The following is an 18,166-nucleotide window of genomic DNA, read 5'->3' as shown; positions in this document are numbered from 1 at the left end:
ATCCTTTCGATCAGCTGTGTCCAATCAAAATGTAACGCAAGCCACATATAATTGGCTTTTTTAAATTTGTAATTTAAAATTTTCTAAAAGCCGTACTAAGCAGCAAAAATAGGTGAAATTTTAATAATACATTTTATTTAACCCTTTAGGTTCAAAAGATTATCATTCTAACATATGATCTATATAAAATTCTCAATGAGGTATTTTACTTTCTTTTTTTCTTAGTAAGTTGAAACCTGATGTGTATTTTATACTTAAAGCACATCTCCATTTCGACTAACCACATTTCAAGGGCTCCATAGCCACACGTGACCAGTGGCTACTGTATTGACAGGTGCAGCTTTAGCGCTTAGCTTAAATGTTATTTCCTCTAGGCTAGTCGTCCTCAAACTTTAATGTGCATCAGAATCACCAAGAGGACTGGTTCAAACAGGCTGCTGGGCCCCACTTCCAGAGCCTGAATGAATAGGTCTGGGGCAGGCCTGGGAATCTGTATTTCTAGCAAGTTTCCAGGTGATGCTGAGGCTGCTGGTCTGAGGACAATGCTTTTAAAGCCTCTGCAGACTTCTCTGCCCTTCTTTCCCACCCACTGGGAAGTAGCGAGGTGCCTCCACAGCCCCCTGCTTTAGGACACTAGGTGCCGTTGTGATGGGTCACTTATGACAGATCACTTGTTCCACGTCTGTGTGCCCTGTTAGACGGTAAGCTGCAGCAAGGTTGGTCTGACTCACTGCCCCATCTCTAGAACCCAGCATGACACCTGACACATACTAGGTACTTAGTAGGTGTGTTGACTGAATCAAAGTTAGGCAAAAAGGATTAGCTTGTGCCAATAAGGCTAAGGCCTGACATTTTTAGTGGTAACCACCAAAGCAAAAATAGTCAGGCCCGAGACTTTAGGAAGCTTTAACTCAAGAATTCCAATGTATTTGATGGCAAAGGCAGCGCCAAGAATAATCATCCATTATATTTTTCTTTTGTTACAGTTTAGTATAACAACTAGACAACTAAACATGAAAGGCCATAATAATCTCCACAGAGAAAAGAGAGACACTGATTGACTTGTCCAAAAACACAAAGCCACTAAATGGAATTGGAACTGCGATCCAGGTCTGTGCCTCTGACACCCACACTCTTTCTGCCTCACCACGGAAGATTTGTAAGTCTGGGTGTGAGCATCTAGGCTCACTAGGCTTCCCTTCACAGGAGAATCTCCAGTCACAGCTTGTCTCCCCAACCCAGGCAGACATTTCATGAAATGCACACAAACAAGGTGAGTATAAAGGAGGGCTCGGCGTATGACTGCCTGAAGAACCTCAAATCACAAGGTCAAGTCAGGCAATAGTCACCCCCGACTTATAATAAGGTGCCATGCTAAGAATTAAAAACTATCCTTTCTAAAAATCAAGCTTTGTTTTTTTGTGTTGCTTTTGGTAAAGCTCACCACGCTGGAGTTGGTTCTTAAGGGTCCTCATTTATCCGTTGGCAAGGGTTACTGGCACTTGAATTAAGCACTAATTTTAGTCAGTGATTTACTTCATACCCCCAAAGGGCCACACGGGTCACTAAATTACCATACCCCAGGGTTCCTTCCTTTTTAAAGTATGGTGTGGCTGAAAGAGAAAAATTTAGTAAACAAACATATCTTTTACATGACGCTGCATCTCATCTTCCTGCCGCTTCCTCTTGGCTGTTTTTCCCTTCCTTCTGGCCATTACTTTTTTAGTCCTCTGACACCTAACTTATACCTTGCCCACTCTACTGAAATGCTCTCAAAAGACTGCTGATTGGTTACTTCTTACTAAGTGAAGACCATCTTTACTCAGGACTTACACTGCTTTGACCCCTCTGAAGCTATTACTATCAAGGGAAGAAAAAATCTTCTAAGATTTTGGTGCTGCATTTCTCCCAGCTCTTCTATTGTTATGTCCCAGTGTTGAATCTATATTTTCTTTTTTTTTAATTTAATTTATTTATTTTTTATACAGCAGGTCTTTTTTTTTCCCAATAAATTTATTTTATTTATTTATTTTTGGCTGCATTGGGTCTTCGTTGCTGCACACGGGCTTTTCTCTAGTTGGGGCGAGCTGGGGCTACTCTTTGTTGTGGTGCGCAGGCTTCTTGTTGCGATGGCTTCTCCTGTTGTGGAACACGGGCTCTAGGCACACGGGCCTCAGTAGTTGTGGCTCACGGGCTCCAGGGTGCAGGCTCAGTAGTGGTGGTGCACAGGCCTAGGTTGCTCCACAGCATGTGGGATCTTCCCAGACCAGGGCTCAAACCCATGTCTCCTGCATTGGCAGGTGGATTCCCAACCACTGCGCCATCAGGGAAGCCCCAGCAGGCTCTTATTAGTTGTCTGTTTTATACATATTAGTGTATATATGTCAATCCCAATCTCCCAGTTCATCCCACCAACAACAACTACCCCCCCGCCCCACCACTTTCCCCAGTTGGTGTCCATATGTTTGTTCTCTACATCTGTGTCTCTATTTCTGCCTTGCAAACCGGTTCATCTGTACCTTTTTCTAGATTCCACATATATGCGTTAATATACGGTGTTTTTTTTTCTCTTTCTTACTGAATCTGTATTTTCTGCCCGCCAGCAACAGTACTATGACGATGAAGACAGCATATGACACCATAGCCGCTACCTTTCTCAGAGTGCTCACCGTGTGCTTGGGACTATTTAAATCCTCAACCACCATTCTGTGGAGAAGTTACTATGATTACTCCTGTTTTACAGATGCAGAAACCTAAGAGGTGAGGTTAACTTGCCCAAGATGACAAAGACTGTAACTGGCAGAGCTGGATTTCAATCTCAGGCAGGCTGGACCTCAAAGCCTATACATATGCCTTGACCCACTCTGCTCCACCGCCATATTGGCACCCAAGGCTCTGTCCTCAGTCCTTGGAAATCCAACTTTTCTCACTACTTAAATTACGTTAAAATGGATGATTTATACATTGACATTCCCAAATACTCATCAGTCTACCAAGTCTGGTCAATTAACTCATTCTTCAAACGTGTTACAAACTCCATTTGAACACGGCATAATGCTAGGCCTGTGAGGAATATAGAATCCAACATGAATGATGTCTCCAAGTGACTAATGGGGGAAAGGATACGTGTGTGTGTCACTAAAGCAGAAATTAACCCACATCATGAGAAAGCAGTTCATGTATATGGGAGATGGAAAAGGAGAGATTTTTTTGCTGTACGCGGGCCTCTCACTGTTGTGGCCTCTCCCGTTGCAGAGCACAGGCTCCGGACGCGCAGGCTCAGCCGCTCCGCGGCATGTGGGATCTTCCCGGACCGGGGCACGAACCTGTGTCCCCTGCATCAGCAGGCAGACTCTCAACCACTGCGCCACCAGGGAAGCCCCAAGGAGAGATTTTTTACTTGAATAATGCTTCATGGACATGGCACTATTTAAGCTGAATTTGAAAAGATGTTTAAGATTCAGATTTATAGAAAAAAGAAAAAGAATTCCAGGATGTTTAAGATTCAGATTTATAGAAAAAAGAAAAGGAATTCCAGCCTAAGGGAACAGTGAGTAGAGGGCAAGGGAATAGGTGTTTATGGAGAAATGGTGAGCCATTCAAAGTGGTTTGCCTAGAACAGTCTTGCTTTAGGCCTGTTTTCCCAACATACTTATTATAGGGCCCCTTTCACACTTGAAGGTCCCATCTGGAAAATTATATGACCACCTTAAACTAAGTATAGGGTATAACAAGGAAGTAGGAGGAGACTAGTCTAGAAAGATAAGACTGAATAGTGGCCCCCAAAAGGGCCTTGTGCCAAAGAACACAGGTTCTTCTGTAAGTATTGGGACATCATTAAAGGGTTAATAATGTGTATTTTAGGAGGATCAGGCAGCACCTACAAGTAAGAGAGATGGGAAAACCAGGGATTTGAATACTTGTGAGGCTTTTGCAACCATTCTGGTAACATTTAATGAAGACCTGGACAAGCATAATGGCTCTTGAAAAGGGGTAAAGGCAATGATGTGAAAGACACTCCAGCTTAACTCAGGTGGGGGCAACTTTCTCTGTAAAAGGCCAAAGAGTAAATTTTTTAGGCTTTGTGGGCTATGTGGTCTCTGTTACAATTACTCAATTCTGCTGAAAGCAGCCATAAACAATGCATGTATGAATAAATAAGGCTGTGTTCCAATAAACATACTGGAACTTTTTTTGTCTTTTACATATGGACAAAGAAATTAGAATCTCATATAATTTTCATGCACATGAAATATTGTTATACTTTGATTTATTTCAACCATTAAAAACCATTCATAGTTTGTGGACTGTACAAAAACAGGTAGTGGGTCAGAAGGCCTTAGTTTGCCAAACCCTGGCCTAGCTGGGATTATTCAGATCGACTAATCACATCAGCATTTTGAACCTTTAAGCATCCTGTCATGGGATAATCCCAACATTATTAAATCACCTGCTTTCATTCTTGGCCAGAACTGCAAGTGCCTTGAATAATGGAATCCCATTCATAACTGTTTTTATCCCTCACAGAAGATAGTACTGAGCACATTTAAATCAGTCTGAGTAGTTTATTTTGCTTCATCGAATTATTTAATAATGGGTGCAAGATAGAAGAGGGAAAAAATTATTCATCTTGTTAACCAACTTCAAAAATATAATCTGTCATTTTGACATGCATTACTTTTATTAGACATCTTTATAAATGCTTCACACTTCAGGTGAATGTATACCTGCTCAGGAATGGGTGCTATGGAATTGCCTTGGCAAAAAAGAAACAAATAGGCGATTTGAAGAAAACACAATTTGCAGGTGACTCATATTTTCAAAGACCTTTTGAAATACATATACGTATATGCATTTTTTCCCACCTAAATTGGCGACAGGGTAAAAAATATCCTTTCCATAAACGTCACCGTAAAGTCGAGTTATGTTTCAAGATTAGCATCCTTTTGGCAAGGTAGGGATGGAGAGGGTGGGTAGGTAGGTAGGAGACTGGTACACATCAGGCCATTGCATTTACTGAGGTTACTTCTACAATACTTCCAGAATCTCTAGGTAGTATCAACAAATGTAGCTAAAAATCTTGCTGCTGCCTCCTACACCTGCTCCTCATTAAACCATATAATTTCACGTACCTCTCCCTCACCCACCATACCTGAGTCTCGTCCTCTCTCCCAAACCAATGCTCCTAGGACAGTGCTTCCTCCTTTCCTCAGGTGTTTGAAAAATAATAATGTCTAATACTCTAGTATGGCAACTCATGAACAGGTGGGGAAAATTATAGGATAAAGTCCAGTCTAAACAGTTTGTTTATTGTTTTCAAAATTGAGTAAGAAATGTGATCAATGATATAATGTTGAAGTAATATAAAATAAGGCATGCAGAGCCAGAGTTGCTTTGAGCCAAAGCTTACCCTTAAATATTAAATATTCAAATCCTACCCTAGACCACTTGGATGTTTTCCCTGGTCCAAATCCTCACTACATACCTTTGAACAACTCTTAACCTCCGCTGCATTAGGGATCTAACTCTATAAAGATAGGCTGGCTAGATGTGAGGATAGGAAAAAGAGAGGTTAACCGTGTTTCTGATAGATTAAAAAGGAACAGTGGAAATGAAATCTGGAGCTCAGTTCCTTAGGGTCTTAAAATATGCCTTTCCCCAAGCCCAGCTCATTACGAAAAGTTCAAACATGACTATTTCCAAAAGTACCTATTGTTCCATAATCTATTACTTTTCCTAAAGCTTTATGGGAACTGTTCCATTTGTGTTTGCATTATAAGAACAATTCTTTACCAGGAGCAAACGCTATTACTTACAGGTGTTTTCCAGACACTATTACCCTGTCATTCTCCAACTTTATACCTATTAACCACTTGTTACAAAGGTAACAAACCATAGCAGGTAGACCCCTCTTCACAGGAAAGGGACACACGTGTAATGACATATGTGTGTGCCTGGGGCATGTGGCCTGTTCCAGCCTGCGTGGCATCACTGATGTGCACAACACCCACTCATGACACCTCCTTCCTATCTAATTACTATTCTCAAGGGGCTATGAAGAAGACTAAATGAGATTAGGGTGAAGTGGTCTACCAAAGAGGGTGAGGTATTCTGGGTTGAATGGAGCAGACTTTGACTAACACATGAACACTGACACAGACCTCAGACTCTTGAGAGTGATCCTGACTTGCTGATGGTATGAGCAGAAGTAAAAGCTGGGAATAAAGCAAAATGAGGGTGGCAGGAAGGAGAAAAGGTTAAATTAGACAGTGGAAGTAGGAATGCAATCAAATGTTGTGTTTCTGGAAAGAGGCGTTGCCAGTAAGATACAGTCCTAGAAGCATACCAAATACTAAGCAATATTCTACAATCCAAATGCTTTAGTGAAGTGGCTAACATTTATTTTATAAACTATATTTTATCCATATTTGTGGCCAAGTTTCAGTTAAAGAGTTTTGTTATTAAGTGATACTTTTAGTCCTATTTCCCCATATAAATATCCCTTCACACCAGATTTCATTCCAAGGATGTTCAAGTGACCTCACAGTTCAGACGCTGGCGTGTCCTCTATGCTCTAGGCACCAGACACACAAAGATGAGGGCATGGCTGAATTTAGATGTCATTACTTAAAATGAAACATGCCACTTAATTTCAACCAACCATAGGAGGCAAAAGAGGAAGAGAGACTGAAAGATCTACCCAGACACCAACAGTGGTTGCCTCTGAGTGATGGAATAAAGGATGGCATTTTCTGCCACATTATACTTCTGTACAATGTTCATTCTGGACAGAAGCCAAATTTCTACAATGATCCACTTGGTTTGGTTTAAATATGGACACAAAAGAACAGGTACTACTGTTGTAGCTGGGAACTTTTATTTGCTAACAGGCTGGTTAGGAATTTACTGCAATGAGATTTTGCTGATGTACTTGTGGTGGAAAACGTCTAAGGATCTTTAATTTAAAACAGACTTTGAACACAGGCATGGACCTTGGAAATAATCCAATGCGACATCCACTTTTTAAAGATGCGAAAATTAAGAGACAGATAACTGAAATGATTTAAGATCACACAAATAGCTTCAAGACTAAAACCCAGGTGCCTTGACTGCCAACTCAGAGCTCCTTCCATGACACCATTTGTTTGAATTATGCTTCTCTCAACCCCACCACAATTGAGTAGCATCTGTGGTGTGTGAGGTGCTACAGGAACACAAAGATGGATCAAACCTAGTCCCCTGGCCTCAGGGAAGACAGTTTTAAAATAAAAGACAAAATGACATGTGTTCTGCTTTCATTATAGAAAACCCTAATAGCTACTGGTGAAAGATAGCATTTGATTTTTTTTCCCAAAAGTGTGCATTCAGTCAGTTAACATTCTGGTACCACTCACAAGCTACAAAGCCTCCATAATTTGGAAGGGAGGTGGTAGGGGAATGAGAGTTACAATAAGTTAACTAACAACCAATTATCCTTAAAACGTTAACTGTGAACTTCACTTCCATTACACATTTCTGTTGTCCTTCTCCAGTAATATGGCCCCCATCCCTTCGAAAGGAGAAGAAATACACTTATTTTTTCATTTGTAGTGGTTCGAAGAACCTGTGATTTAGCTCCAGACTGGAACCCTCCATAAACCATTGCAGATATTCACCTTTCTCCTTTCATGACGTTCAAGTTTCTTCTGTCTACTGAGACTTTTAGGGCCAGGTCTGCCATGGCCCTCAATATACTGGCACAGCCCTGAAAACACACCGAGCTCCCTTCCAGTGGGAGCCCTACTATTTACGGGGCTCTGTCACCCCGTGCCTCAGACGTCCAGGGGAGTTGAGTTCATCACTCCCTTCAATTCCTGTTTATTCTTGCCGTCAAGGTACCTCTACCAAGCGGAATCCTCCTTTCGGCTGTCAGACCAGAGAGGCTTATTCTGACAAAGGGACAGCTGAGCGGGACCTGGGGGATAAGTGAGGGTCGGAGCTTGAGGGGTGGACGCGCGAGTGCCAGACTCCCGTCAAAGACTGAACCCGGGGAGGAAAGGAACTGGCCCTCCCGCACGCCAAAATAAACGACCACATCATTGAGAAATGGAAACGTTCGCAACAGCAATATTAAAACCACTCACCTGCAAAAAGGCCACCAGCAGCAGCCGCTCCTCGGAACCGCCAAGCTGCGAGTACCTCCCAAGACTCATCACTGCTGCCGGCATCGACTCTCTTTTCTAGCCCCGGAGCCACAAGGGGCAGGTCCTATGGCTCTGACTATTGGAGGGTCAAGCTGTCACTCATTCACAGCCCCACCCTACTCCCAGGAACAGGTCGAGGTCTTTTCCGTTTTTCAAATCCCCGGCGTAGAAAGTAAGGCTCTGAATGGCTTGCTGAGGAGACGAGCACACTTTCGGGCCAGTGAAGAGCTAGCTTTGACGCTAGTGGGCGGGCTTCTGCCTAGGGAAGTAGAAAAACAAAGCCGGGAGCGTCGCCACGGCAATTGGAAAACTTCAGGAGCGCTTAAGCGGTCGAGGTGTTAGAAAGCGTTCGGCGTCGTGAAGGAAATACCTGCCAACGTAGAGAAGGGTCGACGGAATCTTGGAAGTGATGAGGTGATGCCTTCCTTTACTCTTGGGAAACTGCAGCCGGCGGATGAAGGTGGGCACTCCTTGCGGAGGAAAGCTCCTCCTTTCCTCATGGTTTTAAGTCCTAAACGGTGATTAAAGCAAAAGCCTTTAAAGTGCCCGATTTATGGGCAGTAACTCGTCCTCACTCTCTCCTAGTGTTGATACTTTTATAGGGATTTCCCCTTAGGCAATCCCCCGAGATTGTTTTGGTTGGGGGAAGAACAGTGAACATGGAAGGCACTAAAAGCTTATAGAACAGACGAAGAGAGGATGGAGTGATATGAGAATGATAAATTGGGGGGCCACGGTTACTGAACAAGGGAAATCTATGAAAATACTCGAAGCTGGGCACAGGGCCTTGTAAGCTTCTTCAAGTAGGATTGAACTACCACACAAGCCTTTGAAGCATAAAGTGTCAGAACCTTTGGGTGGGTGTGAAAATAATGATTGGTTTGTTTGCCTGACCACATGGGAAATTCTGCTTCTTGATTTCTAAAAGCTGTCCTACCTAGTGTTTAGTATCCTCTTTTGAGTTTTTCCTATTTCATCCTCATAACAAGTCCAGTAGATACGTGATGGCCAAGCAGGTCCTCAGAATAATTAAACATAAATTTGAAAAGCTAATTTCCACATTTTTAACCCTGTGACACATTATGTATTGAATTCGTTAAGATGTAAGCATTGGTAGTTAGTTCTGTATCTCCTCTATCCTTCTTAGAGCATAACAATTCCTCCTAGGATGTCAAAGAACAGACCCTTACTTCTGGGAGAGCACAAATCCAAGGACTGACAGATCCCAGCAGGTGATAGGTACCATCTAGGGACAGTCAAATTAAACTTGTACGGGATTAACTAGAGGTCAGGTCAGAGCAACTGGAGGAGGCGGCTTCCGGTCTTGACTCCCAAGAATGCAGCTTCCAAATCCTATACTCTTACCCACTTCCTCTTCCTTTTCTCTGTACCAGGTGAGGACAAAGTGAAGGGAAACCTTTTCTGCTAGTGTAACATCAAAGCTTCCTACTTAGAGTGCCCACCATCCATACTCTGGAGGATAAAGACAGGATAAAGACAAGTGTCAGTCTTATAGCATTTAGCGATACTTATCTGGACTTAAGGGCTCACTGGATTTTGTTTTACTGTTATGTATACCAGTGGAATGCTGGTTTGTCACATAGAACATTAACAACATCAAACATCACCTGCCTTTTAGAATCTCCTTGTACAGGTGAGGAATCTGAAATTTAAGAAGTTTATTCAGAATTACTTAGCTGGTTGGGGGCAGAGCCTGGGCAAGGATCCAAGGTTGCTAATTCATAATTCTGGGGAAAATGCTTCCTCTCCTGCTGCCTCTTGCTCCCCACTAAGACACACACACAAAAGCAATATTTTTTTAAATCAAATTACTAATTTGAAAATTTATTTCCATTGAGACCAGTCATGAAAATTTACTTCTGATGTAGCAAACAGTATAGATAGTACGAAAATAACTCAGGGTCTCAGTTCACTACTTCAAACAACTTTTGGTGTAGTCCCACTTTCATCCAAATAAGAAATGAAAATGCAGTAAAGTATTATAGCCATGTTGTCTTTCTTTCTGTTATGTGAGTGTATCAAAAAGGCAATGTTAACACATATAGTACTTTAAGAATTAGTAGCAGATTGTCTTATTCAGGACCTGAATAAAATACAATTTTATGAAAGCCTACATACTGGGCCTAAATTTCACAGCTATTTACACAGGGCCTTTGCAGGTGGGGTTGAGCTGGTCCACCATGCATCAAAACATCATCCAGAGACCTAGGCTATTCTGCCTTGGCTCTCTCCTTCCCTCCAGCAAACTCCAGAAAGTAGTTGATCCTATATCCCCTTTACAGATTGTCTCCTTGACAATCTTATCGTTATGATCTGGTTGTTTGCTGCTAGTATCTAGTCTCCCACCACACGCTACTGTCTTTCAGGGTCAGATTAAAATATGCTCCCCGTAATCTAGTGTAACAGGCCCAAAGTGTTTGGCTCCCACCTATTGACCTATTCAGTACACGATCCCTCTACTGAAACCAAAAACTGGAAATGCCCTTTGGGATCAGCCATGTAGAACCTTAGAAGAGACTTTGAAGCCATCTGTCCCTTCATTTTACAGGTTAAAACAGAATGCTCATCTCACAGAGTAGTGCAAAGAATAACTGAGGCCATGTTGAAATATTTTTGCAATCTCTGAAACACCTTACGTCTGCTACTTCTTTGCACTGGGAACTTTGGCACGTTGTCTGACCTCAGCCTGTGTCTTTATCTGTGAAATAGGGATAATATCTAAGTGGCCATTGTGAAAATTAAATGAGATAATGCAGGATGTACCTGGCACAAGGAAAGTGTTCAGTAAATGGTAGTTATTCTTAACAACTACAGTAATGATAAATGTAAAGTGTTTTAACTACTTACATGTACTCTTGTTTTAAGAACTCAAGGAAGTCTAGGCCTTGTGCTTTCCTCCCCTTTGCCTGCTCTCTACTCACATGGAGACCTGGCCTCCTGCAGAGATTACAGGACAGGAATTTCCTTAGTTATCTTGCTGCCATGCAGAGAGGTGACTGTCAAGATGTGAATGCCAAAGAGAGTACAGATGCACTGCGGGGCTGGGAGCCTCTGGTATTGGGAAGTCTGAACTATATGAAATTTCCCTACTGTACAACATGGAGCATCAAGGGGTGAATGAAGTTGTCATAATTTCTCCTCGTGGAGTTGTTTTTCAAATGCTATATCAGATTTATGTATTATACTTTATATTAAAACTATTGTTTATTGCATAAGGCTTAGAAAAGAAAAAATTTTAAACACCCACATTCCTACCACTTAGAATTTATTGTTAATTTTTATTTCCTTCTATTTTTTCTCTATAAATCAATTATTTTAAAAAGACAGGAATCCGGGCTTCCCTGGTGGCGCAGTGGTTGAGAGTCCGCCTGCCGGTGCAGGGGACACACGGGTTCGTGCCCTGGTCCGGGAGGATCCCACATGCTGTGGAGCGGCTGGGCCTGTGAGCCATGGCCGCTGAGCCTGCACCTCTGGAGCCTGTGCTCTGAAATGGGAGAGGCCACAACAATGAGAGGCCCTTGTACCGCAAAGGGAAGAAAGAGAAAGGAAAAAAAAAAAAAAAAAAAGACAGGAATCCGTAGTATATATACTGGTTCATGGCGATATTTACTTAATTCATTATGAACATCTCCTCATGTCATTTCATATTCTTCTTCGATTAAAATTCCATCAGGTGACTGTGCCTTTGGGTATTATGTCTCACAATTCAACCAGTTTCCTACTCTCGGGCGTTGAGGTTGTTTCAGTTTCTTTCAAAGATTCAGGGACATAAATGGGCTGCTGCTTTCCTTAAATGACAGGGTGCTCTGGGAATGTCTGTTGAACCGAAGGTACTGGCTGCTGGCCTTCTCTGCAGAGAGGCTGATAAAGTCGCCAGGCATTCTTTTCTCTGTGGCCTGGAATTGCAGAGCTAAGAAAGCTGAAGCCAGGGAAGCCTGAAAGCTCCTGTAGGGTAGCCCCTTCACCCCTGCTCCCCCCAGAGTTTCCTGCTCTTCAACCTGAAGAAAAGGTATTGAGGTGAAAGAAATTGAGGGAGGGGTTGGAAATCAGGGCTCAATTAATAAAACCTCACAAAACTCCTGGCATATGTGTCTCCAATTTACAGATGAGGAAAGTAAGGCACAGAGACAATCTGTGCAAACCTGCACAGCTAATTAGAGAGTCTGAGTTTGACTTGGTTCTGAAATTTGAACTCTCCCCACCATGCTTCCTACTTCTTCTAAAAACAGATGGCTATAACTTCATTCTTCTTTTTTTTTTTTCTGTGAGAAATTTGTTGTCAGTCTCCTAAGATTTATTGGTTATCTGCTCCCTTAAAAAAAAATTCCCTCCTGACTGTCCAAGGATTTCTTCTGCCTCTGGATTTCCCAAGTTGGCTCCCCCTTTGCCAAAAGAATATATCCTCATTCTTTGATAAAGAATCAGACAATTTAGCTTTTGTTCACCCCTGCCCAACATTTGCTAGTTTTCTTCCCAAAGTGTCCTCACTATATGCCTTGGAAGGTCAAACTCATAAAAGGAAGTTCTCATAAAGCCTGCATAAAGTTAACAATGTTACACATAGTTCCTTAGCTTTGGGGATTTATAAAGTATGACTATATAGAGAGCAATAAGTCTGTTTTTCTGGTTTGGTTATAACCTGGTTCTAAACGAATTTCTAAAAGAAACTTTACAAAATTGTTTAGAGCCATGCAGCATCATTAAAATGGGTGTATAACCTACCAATATGACACTTTTAAGGCAGTAACACATATTTGGAAGTGTAATTTCTGGAATGTTTTGTTAAAGGGTCTATATATAATCTAATCAGAATCAGTTTCAATCAAGAAGATATCTTTTCTCGCTCTTTTTTTTTTTTTTTTTTTTTTTTATTTATTTATTTGGCTGTGCTGGGGCTTAGTTGCAGCACACGGGATCTTTGTTGCGGCGCACGGGCTTCTAGTTGTGGCACGGGGGCTCCAGAGCGTGAAGTCTCAGTAGTTAGTTGTCCCAGGCATGTGGGATCTTAGTTCCCCAACCAGGGATCGAACCCATGTCCCCTACACTGGAAGGCAGATTCTTAACCACTGGACCACCAGGGAAGTCCCAAGAAGATACCTTTTTTCCATCCTCCCTGCCCCACCCCCCATACTATACCAGTACCCTAGCCCAAACTACCATCACCTCTTGCATGGATTTTCTCAGTAGCTTCCTAACAAATCTTCCTGAATCCACTTTTCCTCTCTTTTAGCCAGGCAGGGTGATCTTTGTGATCATAGTACAGCTAACCCCCTCCTTCCCCCAGCTTGAAACACTGCAATAGCTTCCCACTGTCCCTGGTATTGGCCTTCTTTCCTCTTCCCTATGGCCATTAGACCTTGGCACAAGCATTTTCCCTACCTAGAATGCTCTTCCTTTCCAGGTAGTTAAAGCGCAGAATAAGAACCCAATTTTCCTAATTCCCAGGCTGAATCTCTAATGTAAGTGTGTTCCTGGGGATTAGTTGTTGTCCAGCAGGGGGAAAACATGATTTGGAGGTTCAAAGGAAATTCAGTAGTGCAGGGGTTAAGAGTGTGGGCTTTGGGGCCAGTCCGCCTGGGTTCCAGTCCAGTACTAATGATATGATCTTGGGCAAATTTTTTTTTTTAACACCCTTGCCTTATTCCTTCTGTTGTATAATGGGCCATGGTAAGGTTATCTACCTCATAAAGCTATATTGTTTAAATAAGTTAACACATGGAAAGAGCTCAGTAAATTTTAACTTTAACAATAGTCTCAACAATAGATTAAGGGCCCAATATAATTTCTTATGTAGAAAGTAAAATCAACCTTGTTAATTTTCTCTTGTTTTCTTCTGGGAAAAAACAGATACAGCAAGCAACTGGGAGGCCCTCCTAGGGCAGCGGAAGGCTGGTCCTAGCAGATAAAGCTTCAGGGTCTGCACTGTGTAGGGAAAGACACATGATTACGTAGTCAAAACAGGTGCCAGGCCACAAATGCTAGTGAGCTAACATGAAGCCTAAGGGATTTAAAAAATACACAAGGAAAAATAAATTAAAGAAATCTAAAATAGTATATAAAAAATCACAATAGCGGACAAAAGATAATCTGTTTACAGATGAAATCATTTTCAGCTTCTAAACTAAGCCCTGTCATAAAATATCTTTTCCATGTATAATAAACATTTTGGAGGCTACCTGAGGTCCCAGAATTTTTTTACCAGAATGTTCTATGGTAGCTTTGAGATCTGTCATTTCTAGGTACTTCTAGGTACTATTTTGTACCTAGAAGAGAGAAGCTACTTTACCTGTAGACTGTTACTCCAGCTTGAATGAGACAAAGTTCTTTATATTCCCCATTTAAATCCTTACAGAATCCTTATTAAATAAATTTAGAAAATAGTTTGACTGCCTTCACTTATTAGTGAGTTTTCAAGTAAAGAGTAATAAGAGTACAGAATTTGTTACCAGTTTGGTAACCATCAGTGACTTCTGGCCACTGGAGTGTAGGTCTCTTTATGCCAGTTGAGTCTCCTAACTAGTCTCTGGCATCATCTCTCTGTGAGGTCAGATAAGAGGAACAGGTAAGTCTCCTGTCGGTAGCCACAGGATATAAAAATTAGCAAGAAAGGCTATTCTCATACGTGGTGTTCTATAGACTATTATTAGACTTACGAGTAATGGCAGAGGCTCTAACACTTGATGGTTCTTGGAGAGATGATGGGCTGAAACTCCGGTTGTTGTGATCCATGATTATTCAGTGACAGCTGGAGCAGAGAACTGCAATGCCAAATGACCTACATTTCTTCGCCTTCGAAACTTTAAGCAATTATATAAAGACCAAGCATCTATAGCTTGCTAAAACTTCCCTACTGTTGAAAATTATTTTTAGGACCATTAGGAAAAAAACCTATGTTCTCAGATTCAAAGTCAGTTATATTAGGCAAAATATTAATAACGGACCAACTTTTAACAAAATATTATGGTAAATATTTCATTTTTTATCCAAAACTGGTAACTGTTGCTTTATATATATTCCTCTTTGCCTAAACACATATATTTCTTTATGCTTTGTTGCTTCTCTACCTTCTCTAAAATGGGTGACAAATAAGGACAAAAAAAGGAAAAGGAAGAAGGGGAAAATAAGTAAAACCTTCAGAAATGCACAGGTCTGGTCCCAACCAGCAAATCAATCCAAAAAGTAACCAATTATTCATTGAATGAAGGAAGAGAATTAACAACACTATTAATGCCTACCATAAGCTGTGCCAGGAGCAAGAGATATTAAGATACATGAAACATGATCTTTATCCTCCAGGAGCATGGCCCAGTAAGAGCGAAACCAACTCATGAACTATGAATCACGGTCCAACAAATACATGTGCAAGTGCAATCATTGAGGACTCACAGGGTGTTTTGGTTGGATGGGGGAGGGGGAGTTCTTAAGTGTGTGTGGGGAGGGGCTGGGGGTGAGAAGAGTTGGCAGGGATGTGAGAATTATAGATACATAATGGAAGAGGTAACGTCTGAGCAATGTTAAGAAATGAGTAGACTTCCAGCAAGAATCCAAAACTGGATTGTGGTGATAGTTGCACAATTGTATTAAACTTGCTGAAACTCATTTGGATTATATGCTAAAAATGGGTAACTTTTATGGTATATAAATTATATCTCAAACTGTTTGTTTTTTTTCTTAAGAACACTGGCTTTAGAAACAGACACATGTGGACAGATTCCTGCAATTGGCTTGTTTCAGAGAGAAAGTGCATGAATGATCTTATTTGTAAAGCCACTGCCTTTGCCCAATAGACCTCAGGGTCTAGTGCTACCTGTCTGGGTGGATAGTCAGTGTGTCTAGGTCTGGGGATGGTATTAAGAAGCTTATTGTTGCCTCATACTTGAGCCACATTATCCAACAACTTTATCAGGCATACAGCTGATATTCTACTTCCTACCTTTATGACACCTATTTCTTTCCATACTTAGTTACCAATTTTACAACTTTGGACTGGTGAAAAATTTATGTCGAACTAAATTTAGACTGATAGAAAAGTTGCTGGAATAGTACAGAGTTTCGTGTATCCTTCACCCAGCTTCCCCTAATGTTAACATCTGACATAAGCATACTACAATCGTCAGAATCAGGAAATTAACATTGGTACAGTACTACTAGCTAAACTGAAGACCTTGTACAAATTTTGCCACTAATCTCCCACTAATGTCCCTTTTCTATTCCAGGATCTTATCTAGGATCTCACATTGCATTTAGTTGTTAGTTATCCTTGGTGCCCTGAGGTCTGCAGTAGCTCCTCAGTCTTTCCTTGTCCTTTATGACCTTGATATTCTTGAAGAGTGTAGATGATTTTGCCAAATGTCTCTCAGTTTGAGTTTGCCTAATGTTTTTTCATGATTGAACTCAGGTTCTGCAGTTTAGGTGAGAATACCATGAAATATTGTGTTGTCTTCACTGCATCATATCACAGGGTTCATGATGTTGATATATTTTATTATTGGTGGTATTAACCCTGATCACTTGGTTAACGTGGTTTCTGCCAAGTTTCTCCACCATAAAATTACATCTTTCCCTTTGTAATTAATAAGTATGTTGGGGGAGATCTTTTGAAGTCATGAAACTTTATTTCTCCTCAAACTTTTACCCACTAGTTTTATCATCTATTGATGCAATTTGGCTACAACAGTTATTATTGTGGTATTTCATGGTGATTTTATATTTTTCTCTTTTACATTTATTAATTCAAGTTCTACCGTAAGGAAGAGTTGTCCCATCTCTACCATTTATTTATTTCATTTATTATTTTTATCAGTGTGGACTCATTTATTTATGGATTATAATCTAATACTATAATTATATGTTTTGCTGCTCAAATTGTTCCAGCTCTGGCACTTAGGAGTTACTTTGCCCCTGTGTTTTGTTTTGTTTTTGGAGCATGTTCTTACTTTCTGGCAAAAGATGTTCTAGTCTCATCTTATATATTACCTGCCTTGGCCCTGGAATCAACTATTTCCCCAAGGAACTCTGGTTCCTTTCATTAGAGAGTGGTGTTTAGAATCCAAGATCTGAGCACAAGGTGTGAAATGGGCTAAGATTTCTCACAATTCCAGGCTGATGAAAATGGGGACTAATTGGAATTCATATGCTTATGGGAATTGGTACAATCAGGTTGGAAAACAATTTGGCATTAGCCACTAAAGCGTAGGTAGGTACATTCCATGAGTCAGTAATTCCACTGGAAGAACTCTTGCACATGTGCAACTGGAGTTGTATGCAGTTTTGTTTAGAATAACACATAACTGAAAACAACCCAAACGCCCATCAGTAGGAGAACAGATGAATAAAGTGCAGTATATTCATACAATGGAATATTCTAAAGCAGTGAAAATGAGCTACAGCTATACACATCAACAGGAATGAATCTCAGATGCATATTAGCCAAAAAGAATACAGACAGTATGATTCCATTTACAGAAAGTTCATCAATATGCAGAATAAAGCAATATAGATATTTGTAGGGAAACATAAGTGATAAGATGATAAAACTGGAAAGAAAAGGTAACGATAACTACAAAATCCAGGATAGTGATTACAGTAGGGGGTGGAATGCATGGGGCTTCAGAAGTGTTGGTAGTATATTTTTTAAGCTGAATGGTGGGTTAATGGGCATTCATTTTATTTAGATCAGACATATATATATGTGAAATATTGCATGATGAAGAAAAAGGGGAAGGAGCTGGGGGAAGGGAAAGAAGAGAAAAGAAGAAAGGAAGAAAAGAAGGGAGGGAAGGAAATAAAAAGGGAAGGATGGAGGGAGGGAAAGAAACAAAAGAGCATTCCTGTACATGATGTCTTAAGATCTGGGTGGCAGTTCAGATTCTGACACCAAATATCTCTTTGGCTTTGAATGAGTCACTAAACTTTCCAGAGCCTCAATTTTCACACCAGTTAAACAGGTAAAATGTACTTTG

At 41.0% G+C, this 18,166-nt stretch overlaps 2 protein-coding genes across 2 annotated transcripts in view; both read right to left on the bottom strand.

Moving 5' to 3' along the window:
* BPGM (bisphosphoglycerate mutase) overlaps window positions 1-8,238 on the bottom strand; it is a 31,087-nt gene extending 22,849 nt beyond the window's left edge. The window contains exon 1 of the mRNA XM_065884180.1: window positions 8,124-8,238. The gene's annotated coding sequence lies outside the window, so the exon portion shown is untranslated. The remainder of the gene's footprint in view (window positions 1-8,123) is intronic.
* Window positions 7,870-18,166, bottom strand: part of LOC136127947 (aldo-keto reductase family 1 member B10-like) — a 65,852-nt gene continuing 55,555 nt past the window's right edge. The window contains 3 exon segments of the mRNA XM_065883584.1: window positions 7,870-7,905; window positions 8,124-8,219; window positions 8,304-8,375. Coding sequence (XP_065739656.1) covers window positions 7,870-7,905; window positions 8,124-8,219; window positions 8,304-8,375 — 204 coding nt within the window.

The sequence above is a fragment of the Phocoena phocoena genome, chromosome 9, assembly GCF_963924675.1.
Source record: "Phocoena phocoena chromosome 9, mPhoPho1.1, whole genome shotgun sequence".
NCBI lineage: Eukaryota > Metazoa > Chordata > Mammalia > Artiodactyla > Phocoenidae > Phocoena > Phocoena phocoena.
Note: the sequence above shows the minus strand (reverse complement) of the source record. Positions and strands in the feature narration are given on the sequence as shown.